At 48.6% G+C, this 12,544-nt stretch overlaps 1 protein-coding gene across 1 annotated transcript; it reads right to left on the bottom strand.

Moving 5' to 3' along the window:
- Window positions 1-8,264: 8,264 nt before the first annotated feature.
- On the bottom strand, window positions 8,265-10,813 carry LOC148392690 (janus kinase and microtubule-interacting protein 3-like). Its single transcript, XM_088387332.1, has 9 exons — window positions 10,426-10,813; window positions 10,153-10,215; window positions 9,968-10,066; window positions 9,653-9,886; window positions 9,467-9,532; window positions 9,337-9,405; window positions 9,183-9,260; window positions 8,893-9,126; window positions 8,265-8,813 (listed from the first exon to the last, which is right to left on the bottom strand). The coding sequence occupies exons 1-9, from the start codon at window positions 10,492-10,494 to the stop codon at window positions 8,697-8,699; spliced, it is 1,029 nt and encodes a 342-aa protein (XP_088243458.1). The 5' UTR covers window positions 10,495-10,813; the 3' UTR covers window positions 8,265-8,696.
- Window positions 10,814-12,544: the final 1,731 nt, after the last annotated feature.

The following is a 12,544-nucleotide window of genomic DNA, read 5'->3' as shown; positions in this document are numbered from 1 at the left end:
TCCATTCCTTTTGCATCGGTTTGAACGGAATCGTGGCTTTGGCTCCCAATAAAAGACATCTACCAGGCAACCGACTCGCCGCGCCGCTCAACTAATAAGCAAGCGCAATGGGTGCCTCGCTGGATGGCGCGCATCAAACGTAGCGCAAACCTTCAAGCGTGCCGTCAATAAATTACCAGTTCATTGCGCTCTTCAGAAAGCAGGGCGTTTCGATCCTCCAGTTTCCTGATGACTGCGCTGAGCTCAGCGATTTTCAGATGAAACCGTCGCGTGTCCCGATCCTCCTGAGACTGAAAACGCCCCGCAACACACACACACAAGCACTCGTTCAAAGTTCAAAACTGTTTTTGTGCTACCTTCCTCCAGCAACGAACTAAGTCATGCGTACTGCAAGTGTGTGATGAGGTGGCTTACGCAATGAAGAGGATTGCTAGTAGCGGCGTTGACCCCACTTCCAGGGTAGTTTAGGCCCGCCCTTTGGGAATCCCTCAGGGCAGCGATCTGCTGCTCGGCAGCCTGAGTCTGCAGCTGAAGGCGGTGGACGTGGCCGGCCCCAGGGCTTCATCCAAAACACTAACCGCTCTGTCTTTCAGCTTGATCTCATCCGTCTGGATGTACAAACGGGGAGCGCTCAGGCAGGCGGGCAAACTCATTTGCCAGAATTGTGACAAAAACAAAGAGAGCAACCGGCCAATTTTTTTCTTGAATCGACTAGAACACCTTTGCTGTGACAAAAGCGAAGCGAGCAACCGGACATTTTCTTCTTGTGAAATAGAATAGAATAGAATGCCTTAGGTGTCATTGCACTGCAGGTATACAACGAAATTGGGAACATAGCCACGCACCGCGCATCTGATCAGTCCTACCAGTCGGCGGATCTCCCTCTCGCAGTCTCTCTTGGTTCGGCTCAGCTCCTCCCGATGCTGGTGATGAGCCGATCGGAGCTCGGCCGCTCGGGACTGCCAGGCCTGCTGGGCCGCTGCCAGGGCTTCTTCCGCGCTCCTGGTGGAGGCGACACCGCTCGGTCTCCCGACACCGCCGCGTCTCCTCCACCTCCGCCAGCAAAGCGCCCCCCCTCCTCACCTGAGCAGACATTGCGCCACACCGGGCCGTTGAGACCGCAACGGAGCGCCGCGACGCTTACTGGGGACAAGCTACACAATACGGTAGCGGCCGCATCGAAGCCCGACGTGGCGTGCGGATAGTCAGACACGGATAGAGCGGATCACCTTGTCCATGGAGCCGTCCCTCAGGCTGAGGACCAAGGCATTCAGTCGCTGGATCTCTCCATCTTTGATTTTGATCACTCTCATCAGCTCCATTTCATGCTGCCGCAGTAATGTCTCCCTGGTAATGGCTAACTCTTTCTGCTTCTCCTCATGGAGTTTGCTTTTGAGTTCCGTCATGGCGGCGGTGGCACGGTGGTGCTCCGCCCGCAGGTCCTGACTTCTCTCTCTCTCCAGACAGCTGACCTGACATGACTTAGACTTAGACTTAGACAAACTTTATTGTCATCTTGTCTACACATGGTGCATACAAAACGAAATTCCGTTGCATACGTCTTACAACAAAGTAGTGATATTGCAGTTGAATAGAAGTAACATATCCTATGAAAATATATATATATACATATATACTATATATATATATATATATATATATTAAAAATAAGTATAAAGTGCAGCAGTGATAATTATGCAATAGTGCAAGTAGGCAAAACAGTATTCAAGAGTGTGCAGAGGAATGCTAAACCATGTATTAAACTTCTATTTAAAGGGTTTATACAAGTTCAGTAAAGTTGGTAGTGCGAGATAGTGCAAGATAGAGGTCCGTAGTGTCATAAAGTACAGTTCTGTGAATGTGTGATGCAGAGTTCAGTTTAGAGCTCAACAGTTCTAGTGTTCAACAGTCTGATGACAGCAGGGAAAAAGCTGTTGCAGAACCTGGTGGACCTGCAGCGGATGCTGCAAACCTCTTCCCAGAGGGCAGCAGGGAGAACAGTCCATGGTGGGGGTGTGATGGGTCATTGATGATGTTACGGGCACGGGACATGCAGCGCTGAGATGAAATGTCCTGAATGGAGGGAAGAGGAGCCCCTATGATCCTCTCTGCTGTCCTCACCACTCTCCTCACGTTCTTCCAATCGGAGGCGGTGCAGCCTCCACACCACACAGAGAGACAGCTTGTCAGAATGCTCTCTATGGTGCTCCTGTAGAACGTCCTCATGATGGGTGGGGGCAGGTGGGCTCTCCTCATCCTCCGCAGGAAGTACAAGCGCTTCTGTGCCCTCTTGACCAGTGCCGTAGTGTTCATAGTCCAGGTGAGGTCTTCTGTGATGTGGACCCCCAGGAATTTGGTGGTGCTGACCACCTCCACAGCTGAGCTGTTGATGATCAGTGGAGCGTGGTGAGGCTGTTTTTTCCTGAAGTTGACGATGATCTCCTTCATCTTCTCCTCATTCAGGATCAGGCTGTTTTCTCTGCACCAGCCCACCAGCTGCTCCACCTCCTCTCTGTAGTCCAGGTCGTTGTTGTCTCTGATGAGCCCCACCACCGTTGTGTCGTCTGCTGACTTCACGATGTGATTGGTGGTGAACCTGAGGACGCAGTCGTGTGTCATCAGGGTGCACAGCAGGGGGCTCAGGACGCAGCCCTGAAGGGAGCCTGTGCTGAGGGTGATGACATCAGAGGTGTTCTGTCCGACCCGGACTGACTGAGGTCTGTTGGTGAGGAAGTCTAGCAGCCAGTTGCGAAGGGGGGTGTTGAAGCCCAGGTGTTCCAATTTTCCTACCAGATGCTGTGGGATGATGGTGTTAAACGCTGAGCTGAAGTCCAGGAACAGCCTCCGCACATGGGTGTTCTTCTCCTCCAGGTGAGCCAGGCTCAGGTGAAGAACGGAGGAGATGGCGTCCTGAGTGGAGCGGTTTTGCCGGTCGGCAAACTGGAACGGGTCAAATAATAGGGGGAGTCTGGAAACGATGTGACCTTTAAGCAGCCTTTCGAAGCACTTCATCATAACCGGAGTCAGTGCAACAGGCCGGTAATCATTAAATGAGGTGATTTGAGGTTTCTTCGGCACCGGAATGATGGAGGCAGTCTTAAAGCACGCCGGCACTGTGGCTTGGCCCAGCGAGGTGTTAAAAATGTCTGTGATGACCCCAGCCAGATGACTTGCACATTCCCTGAACACACGCCCAGGAATGTTGTCGGGGCCAGGGGCCTTACAGGGGTTGACTCTCCTCAGGGTCTTCAACACATCGGCGGAGTCAAGGCAGAGTACCTCCTCTTCCTGATGGGGGACAGTTTTAACTGCTGGAGTGCCGTTTAGTGCCTCGAACCTCCCAAAGAAGTTATTTAGACCATTTAGAAAGTCAGCATCAACTACACCCACCGGGGGGGGGGAGGGTGAGTTGTAGTCTGTAATCGCCCGTATGCCTTGCCACATACTCCTGATGTTTTTGACGTCGTGGAAACGATCCTGAAATTTTCGACTGCGGCCTCGCTTCGCTATCCTGATGGCACGGTTCAAGTTGGCTCTCGCTGTCCTCAGTGTCTCCTTGTCGCCAGACTTGAAGGCAGAGTTCCGCGCTCGTAGCGTTTGACGTACCTCCTCAGTCATCCAGGGTCGTTGGTTGCCCCGGGTGATGATATTCTTAGTGGTGCTGACGTCCTCGGTGCATTTGTTGATGTAGGCTGACACAGTCATGGCACACGCATGTCTAATCTACATCGGGAAAACTGGGAGGGAGGGAGGCAGGCAGGGAGGCAGGCAGGGAGGCAGGCAGGGAGGCAGGCAGTGTCTGTCTGTTGAGGTTTTCACCTTGTTCTTCTCCTGCTGAAGTTCTAACTGGACGTCCATCAGTTTGGTTCTCAGCTCGTCATTGGCGGCCTGAAGGGCGTCCGTTCGCTCCGCCTTGGCCCGCCCTGCCGGAGCTCGTTTGGACATCTCTTACTCGAGTCTCGCCCGGTCGTCAGTCAGAGATCACAACATTTGTACCTGGAGAGCACAAACGCAGCGCTGTTTTCCACTGGCTTCGAACTCAACTTCAATCGGTACCGTAACTTACAACATCATAAACATAGAACTAGCTTGACTTATTCATTGAATAAATGCATTTGGTTCTTCAAAACTGCATCACGCAACATAGCGTGACCGAGACGGCCGTTATCCACCTGCGTGAAGTTATTTGGTGAAATGAATGAGATGTTTAAGACACCATCGTTCTGTCTCTATGTAGATGAAGGTAAATAATCGATTGCTGAAGGTCCAAAGGTGTTGTGATAAACAAATAAACATATTAGTGATTAGTGACATATTTGTGATAAACATATTAGGCAGGATAATCACATATGTTAACGTGACTGCCCACACTGTATTTATTTATGGTTATTTGTTAAATCGAGTACTGTTAGACATGAAATAGGAAGTGTTTAACATAAATGGAAGACGAAAGGGGTACTCACCATTGTAGCTCCTGCTGGTCAATGATACGAGCCTCTTCTTGCAGTGGAAAACATACAGCCAACAAACACCGTGGAACCTAAAGGAATGAAATTAAACATTAACATTTCGCCTCGACCAATTTTCACACGTACAACGCAACGCGGCTACACTTCTGCTATTACAAACGTAAATCTCCTTAAACACAATGAGTGTTACTTACCGTGTACGCTCTAGACGGTCCAGTTGCAAGCAGAAAATAAAGATATTTCTGTTGATAATCGTCGCTGCTCAGTGGCTCACGGCCATCGCGCCAACAGATTTGAATCGGAGGTTCGGGCAATTACGTCATATCCGCGGCACATGACTGCGACGTAATACCCGCTTATCTGAAACGGCAGTTAAAAGTAGAGTTACATCAAGTTTTCTTGGAACCTAAACGAATGAAAGAAAACTATCATTTGGCCACAACCAACATTCACAGATACAACACAACGTGCGGGGTTGAGGTTAAAGATTGAGTGAAGGGCCCTCGTTTTAAACTACTGTTTTGAAAAGGAGTGGGAACAAGTAAGACGTATTTAATTTATTTAATGGGAAGTAGTAAGACTTATTAAATTTATTTAATCTACTTTTCTTCCCAGGCAAAATTTGATGTGCTGCAATTCCAAATTTCCAAAGTGAATGAAGGAATGAAGTCCTTTAAATTATGATTTTGTATAAATACTAGGCATTAACACAAAATCGACGGCACAAAATGGGCAGACTTTACTTGTTTGAAAAGGACTGGTTACAAGACAGACTTTTTTAATTTATTTAATGGGAAGAAGACTTATTTAGTTTAATTGATCTATTTTTGTTCCCTGCCAAAATTCGATTTGCTGCAATTCCAAATTTCCAAAGTGAATGAAGGAAAGAAGTCGTTTAAATTATGATTTTGTTTAAATACTAGGCATAGACACAAAATCTACGGCACAAAATGGGCAGACTTTACTTGTTTGAAGAGGACTGGTTACAAGACAGACTTTTCTGATTTATTTAATGGGAAGAGGACTTATTTAGTTTATTTAATCTATTTTTGTTCCCTGGCAAAATTGGATTTGCTGAAATTGTATTTTGCCAAATCTCGATTTGAGACCTGATAGGAAGTATTAAACGCTTAGTTAAATCAATACAAGTTGGTAATAAGAGCGAGTAATGTTGGTTGAACCGATGAATGAAGGTTGAAAGCAATTTAAATTATGACTTTGTATAAATACTAGATATTAACAGAACATCTACTGCGCAAAATGGGCAGAGTTTACTTGTTTGAGAAGGAGTGGCTTATTCAAAACTAAGATTTATGTAATCTGTTTGTTCCCAGGCAAAATTGGATGTGATGCAATTCCAAATTTCACCACATGATGGTGCCCAATTTTGACTTCATAGGACATATTAAACACTTAGCTTGTTATTATGTTCAAGGTAATCAGATTTGTTTATCATTCTAATGGCCTCTTCAAAACTATTCTGGATTACTACTTTGGATCTATTCTACATTACTTGGCAACAACATACTCTGTAACAGATTAGGCAGTATAATCACATATGTTAACTTGAGAGTGCCCACACTCAATCTACTTATCGTGATGTGTTAAATCAATTACTGTTAGACATTATTTGTCTGATAATCTACCAAATCTTTGAATTGAAGAATTTGTGATTTAATTAATAGCTTGTTCAGGGTAATCAGACTTGTATATAATTCTAATGGCCTTCTTTTGAAAACTATTCTGAATTACAACTTTGGATCTTATATTACTTTGCAACAATCTACTCGGTGACAGATTAGGCAGTATAATCACATATGTTAACTTCAGTGCCCACACTGTATTTATTTATGGTTATTTGTTAAATCAAGTACTGTTAGACATGAAATAGGAAGTGTTTAACATAAATGTTATGGCTACTCACCATTGTAGCTCGCTCCTGGTCAATGATATGAGCCTCTTCTTGCAGTGGAAAACTTGCAGCCAACAAACACCGTGGAACCTAAAGGAATGAAATTAAACATTAACATTTCGCCCGGACCAACATTCACACGTACAACGCAACGCGGCTACACTTCTGCTATTACAAACGTAAATCTCCTTAAACACAACGAGTGTTACTTACCGTGTACGCTCTAGGCAAAATTGGATGTGATGCAATTCCAAATCTATCTGAAACGGCAGTTAAAAGTAGAGTTACATCAAGTTTTCTTTTTTAATCAACACAATCATTTACAACCGTTGACCAGAAAGAATCGTCGAAATTCGACGTCCCCCACAAACGCCACGCTCACTCGCTTTTCAGGGCAACAAAAGTACTTCTTTTTAAAAACGATGAGTTGTACTTACCGTGTACGCTCTGGACGGTCCAGTTGCAAGCAGAAAATAAAAATATTTCTCTTGTTAGTCGTATGTTACCATCCGCTGTGTCTTTGTCAACATCGCCGCCATTTTCCTACTTCCTGCTGCGAGCCACGCCCACGGATTTAAATTTGGGCGGAAGCTCTTTCTATTGGCGTCGTTTTCGCGTATAGCAAATCCGATTGGTTGGGAAGGGGGCACGGTTATGCAGCCGAGGGGTCCTGTGATCGGTGGGATGTAAAGTAGGCGTCGACGTCACGTCCGCGTCACGTGACCACGACGTGGCAGACGTCATATAGCAACCGCTGTTTTGTTTAGTAGACTTACAGTTGTTATGCATTGACATAATGGCGCACACACCAAATAGATTTAAATAAATTAAATAATTCTTCTGCCCACTCTCTTTTAAACAAGTTAACTCTCCCCGCGGATTTGAATTCCGGCGAAAGTTACGCCCATCGACGTCACGTATGTCACGTGACCACGACGTGGCAGATGTCATATAGCAACCGCTGTTTTGTTTAGTAGATTTACAGTTGTTATGCATTGGCATAATGGTGTGCACTCAAAATAGATTTAAATAAATTAAATATTTCTTCTGCCTACTCCCTTTTAAACAAGTTAACTCTGCCCACGTCCATTGACGTCTTGTCTGCGTCACGTGACCACGACGTAGCGACGTCATATAGTAACCGCTGTTTTGACCAGTAGACTTAATTATTATGCGTCGACATAATGGCGCACTGGTTAGCATGGCCACCTCTTAAGCATGATGATGCGGGTTCGACGCCTGATCAATGTTAGCATGGAGTGAGCTGAAGTGCATGGCGCTGAAGATTCGAATCTTTGAAATGCGCTGAGGTCTGACATATCAGGCAGAATGGTTTGCCATCACGTTCAACAAAAAATAGAAACTTTCCCACTCTGATTAAAACGTCCTGTGTTCATCTACGTATTTTCGTTTTGCTGTGCATCTTTTCCCTGCCATTTCGAGAGCCCAATTGACACTCATAGTTTAAAGAAATGTGTTTGCCCATCCTACTTTGTGGAATTTCACCACATGCGCTTTTGACCAAAATACCAAATTGAACTCAAGTGAAGCCAACACGCACAACCCCCCCCCCCCCCCCACACACACACACACACACACAAATGTTGATATGAACATAAAAGAGCCGCATGCGGTTCGGGAGTTGCGGCTTGGCCAAACCTGTACTATACAACTTTATTTGTATAAAATTTTCACAACAGCTGTCACACAAACAAAGCGGGAAAAACCGAAGACGTGCGTGTTCCGCCCACGCTGGATTTATTTGCACCTTTGAAAAGACACCGTATTGCCGCAGATGTGGCAAAGAGTACTTTTGGGCATCTGAGACGGAAGGATGTCCAAAGCATCACGTCACCTGCTCTGGTAGGCATGGTGGTGGGACGTTGAGGTCAACCGCTTTGGGGTTGGCTGAATCTTTGATCGCAGGATGCCACACACTTGAAGACAGAAGCAGAAAAGCAGAGCTAAATGCAAAATGTACTCACCGGTGACTCCAATTTTTTTCCCCCCTGAAGAAACAGCTGGACGGGTGGCCCCGGCTGGCCAGTGGGACTCTTGTTATTCTGACCCTTTTTAGTGCGCGTTTGGGGCAACAACCGTTTTTTGTGGCGCTCTCTTCTGGTTCAAAAGTGCCCTGCATGTGAATTTGCTTTTCCTGCCTTCTGATTGGATGAGCGCCGGTGTGACGCGGTGCCTCTGTCACCGTGGCGGGGGGTCTACGTTGGCATCGGAGCGTCTGCCAACGTCTGAGACCGGCTGGCAGTGTATCGGAGGTGTCGAGTGCGGTGCCGCTGGAGCTCACTCACCAGCTGGTGTTAGGGCCACAGAATGAAGGCCAAGGAGAAGAATAGAAAGAGAAACAGAAACTTCTCCTCCAATTGTTTGATTTGTCTCTTCTGAGCTTCGATGAATTCTTTCAGCTCTTTGTTCCTCTAGGACGGACAAATGGAAAGTGGCATTCAAAAGCCAGTAAGCGTGCAAGTAAGTGCCGGGCTGGCTTTGGGCCCTTACCTGTTGCGCGCTGTGCAGCAGATCCATTCTCTCTTGGAGGATGCAAGCGTCGCGCTCCCTCAACTCGCACATCAGGGCTCGCTTCCATTGGTCCACGGCGCTCCTAAGCTCTTCTCTCTGATCCGCCGTCAGCACGTCATTCACGCCAGCGTGGCTGGCTTTTTCGCCGTCCGTGGCGGGGCAGTCCCGCTGCGGTAGCGCCTCGTACAACATGGCCTCCAGCTCCAGGATCCTCTGGGCCGCAATCCTCGTCCATCAGTGGTCCGGCGGGAGATTTGAGGGCGGCTTACCTTATGAGCCTGGTCCATGGAACACTTCCTGAAGTCCAACTCTTCATCCAGGTAGCCCTTCTGCTTGCAGAACATATCCTAGCACAGCTCAAGGTCAGAATTGTTGGGGCACATTGCCGGAGTTCCCCTTGGCTGATGTCGCGTGTCTGTCTACCTTCTCACTTTCAATGTCCAACATCTTCTGTTGAAGTGCTGACTTGGTCACTTTGATGTATTCTAACCACTGAGGAAAGGCTGCTGTCACATAAGCAGAATGCGAGAGCGTGCGTGGACGTGCGCGTTACCTTCTCGGCTAGGGTGAGAAGGGTCCTGGCGTGAATCACGACCACCTGGTCCTCGTTGGTGAGATTCTGCAAGAGCCCAAAGGCACAGCGTCAACAAGCTTCTTTCAGCGCAAAGCCTTCCAAAAGTCACATTTGAGCCGCCGAGTCTCGTGGAGTGCGAACATAAGGAGTTCGACATACACTTACGGCGTTATAGCCCAGGATGTCCAGCTTCTTCATCAGATCACTGATGACGATGTCCGAGGGAAAGGCGCAAGGAGCAATGTAAGGTGTTCTGGGACCTCGGGTTAAGGTTAGGGTTGCGAGGGACGCCTTACCTACGCTCACGCCCTCGGCCTCGCAGTAGATCTGCAAAGGGCTGAGGCCGTCTGGGAAACGGACTTGCAGAAACTTCAAGACGGGGGAGCGCCACTCCCTCTCCTGAAAGGCAGAGGCATGCATCCGTCCGTCCGTCCGTCCGTCACATCTCTGGCCTCAACACGCTTGTGCGAGTCTTCCCACCTCCAGCTCCAGGATGCGGAACTCAAGCAGTTCGTTTTGGTCTCGGATATCCTGGATGTGCTCTTTCAGACGCGCTTCTTCCGCCTCCATCCGCCTGACCTGAAAAGACAGTCAGACCTCATCTGCGGGGCTTCCCGACAGGTGTGACGCCAAGCGACTCCGCCCAGCGCCTTTCTTTCCGTCACCTTTTCGGCCAACTGCTGATTGCTCTGACGCAGCAGCTGCTTCTCCTCCACCCACTTGACATTCTAGAAGAGACAAACGCGTGGACAGCTTTGGAATGTTGTGTCATTTTCATCCACAAATTCTTTGGTTGACTGGAAAATGACATTTGCTTTTCTCCGCATTTTCCCAGCCACGTTCGGGGGGGGGGTTGGTCCAGTAATGCCAGACGGATGAGTGACTGAAGAATGTAGCTATTTTGTCTGAGAAAAAGGTGTGCTCATTGATGAGCTTACCTGTCCTTGTTGCTTCAGCGCTGACTCCAGATCTGCTACTCTGCTTTGATAGTGACCCATTTCTACCATCAGCTTTTCTCTGGTCTGAAAGGAGGAGGAGGGAGGCTCCTCCTCCTCCTTTCAGACCAGAGAACACCCGAGGCTGGGTGAGAACGGGGAGGCTGCGACCCGGCCGGGGGTTGCGGGAAGGGGCGCCACCTTGATCTCCTTCTCGGCGTCGTAGTCCCCTTCGCTGGTCTGGGCTAGCAGAGCGTAGGCTCGTTGCAGCGCTTGATATTCTTGCGTCAGCTGGCGGTAGCGAAGCTCCGCCTCTTCATGCACACACCAATGCAACACAGCACTAGTACCAGAATCAGTCAGACCGGCGACAAAGCACCCGCGACGCAAAGACGAGTCCGATTCCAGGCTGAAGAGGAATGTTTGGTGCCAATACGCTGGCAGAAATGGCGGGCTACCTCTTCGGGTTCCGTGTCGGGGGTTCTGTCGGTGTGAAAAGACAAGGACGATCCGTCCGAGTCCACCAACACGTCTTCGTCGTAGCCGTAAAATGTTTCGATGACCTGCGGGCGCGGAAGCAAACATCTCTCTGAACAAACTGAAGCGACACCTCACGATGAATCGACGAGAGGAACGATAGCGAGAAAAAGGCCATTTCATCTTGCGCAACACCAAGCAGCCGCAAACAAACAGACTCACCTTGCAGGACCTCACGCTTTGTTCCTCCTCAGAGATTCTCGACGTCGGTATCGTAGCAGCAAATCTCTCTCCTGTCGACACAAATAATCCGCCTTTGAGATTCTTTGGATGCAAAGGGAACGAACGGCTCCGGCGCAGAAACAAACGCGACTCACAATGACATTTCTGACATGAGCTCCTGTCTCCAGAGCCTGAAAAACACGTCACCGGCGATGATTGGAGGGACGCTCGTCTTTTCCAAAAGTGACAACTACAGGGTGTGTCAGGGTTTTCCAGATTATCTTTATCGTATCATTGTGTTGCTTTGACTTTGACTGCGACCTGTAATAAATAATATTATTTATCCCTTATTTATCCCTATCGCTTATCCCTTCCTACACAAAGTCGTAAAACACCCCTTGCTATGTTTTGACTAGAGGTCAAGGGCTTCCTCTATTCAATCCACTCTTACACCCACCCTGTTTCTCTTAATTAAAATGCTCGTGCAGGAGCCGCGAGTCAGACTTCATTCGTACAACGGATGGACTCTCCACCTGCAGGTGTCCAAAAGAACTTACTTGTCTCCCGTGTGGTTCTTGCAAAATAAGTTGGAGCGAGCGCAACTCTAACAGGGTGCATTTTGCCACTAGCTGCCTACGGACAACGACGTCGGGCTCGCGGCTCATGGTTGACGGGCTGAGCAGCCGGGCAAGTCCGTCGTTTTCAGCGCACAGCGAGTGGCAAAGGCGCTGACAAAACGGGAGCTTTGAGCTGCTGAAAACGGCAAAACAAGTCTAAAGCGTGTTCAAACGCGTGCGCACAATGCTCCTGCTTGAAAGGTCGGAATTTAAGGGGCCAATTTTTTGGATGGCGGCCGCCGGCCAAGCTTTGGACGGAAAAGGTTTCCTGGCGACAGCGAGCGAGCGCGGCGCTGCCGTACGTGCACCGAGTCGCCTGCCTGAAGACCTTGGACAAGTCGTCGATGATGTGCCGCTGCTCCACAACTTGAAGGAACTCCATTTCACCGTCCTGCTGGCCGCAACCGCGGTCCAGGTCATTGAGCGAACTAGGCCTTCTCTGTGGAACACAAATGCAGTGGACTCTGTTGGCACGCCGCCGTTGTCCGCGTCGACTTACCAAGCTTGCCATCTCCTCGTTCTCCTGGGTGACAAAGCGCACTTTGTTTTCAAGGCGACACAGCACCAGCGAGAGTTCTTCGTTCTTCCTGCTCAGGCGTTTGTTTTTGTACAGGAGTGGCAGAAACTGGCTTTCTGTTTCTCTCAGTCGCTTTAGCTGCAAGCATGAAGTGCGGGATGTGAAAGACGCACAACACGCGGGCCAGAACGTATCCATTCCTTTTGCATCGGTTTGAACGGAATCGTGGCTTTGGCTCCCAATAAAAGACATCTACCAGGCAACCGACTCGCCGCGCCGCTCAACTAAT

The sequence above is a fragment of the Syngnathus floridae genome, chromosome 10 (genome assembly GCF_059516105.1).
Source record: "Syngnathus floridae isolate MCC-2025c chromosome 10, RoL_Sflo_1.0, whole genome shotgun sequence".
NCBI lineage: Eukaryota > Metazoa > Chordata > Actinopteri > Syngnathiformes > Syngnathidae > Syngnathus > Syngnathus floridae.
The sequence above is the reverse complement of the archived record's forward strand: the minus strand, read 5'-3'. Positions and strand labels throughout refer to the sequence as shown.

What these genes read in the sequence shown, in the direction of transcription:
- LOC148392690 (XM_088387332.1), bottom strand. Translation starts at nt 10,494, where the DNA reads ATGGTAGAAATGGGTCACTATCAAAGCAGAGTAGCAGATCTGGAGTCA. An exon ending in ATCAGCAGTTGGCCGAAAAG is followed by an intron (nt 10,067 to 10,152) that starts GTGACGGAAAGA and finishes CTGTCTTTTCAG; the next exon opens with GTCAGGCGGATGGAGGCGGA. An exon ending in TCCGCATCCTGGAGCTGGAG is followed by an intron (nt 9,887 to 9,967) that starts GTGGGAAGACTC and finishes TCTGCCTTTCAG; the next exon opens with GAGAGGGAGTGGCGCTCCCC.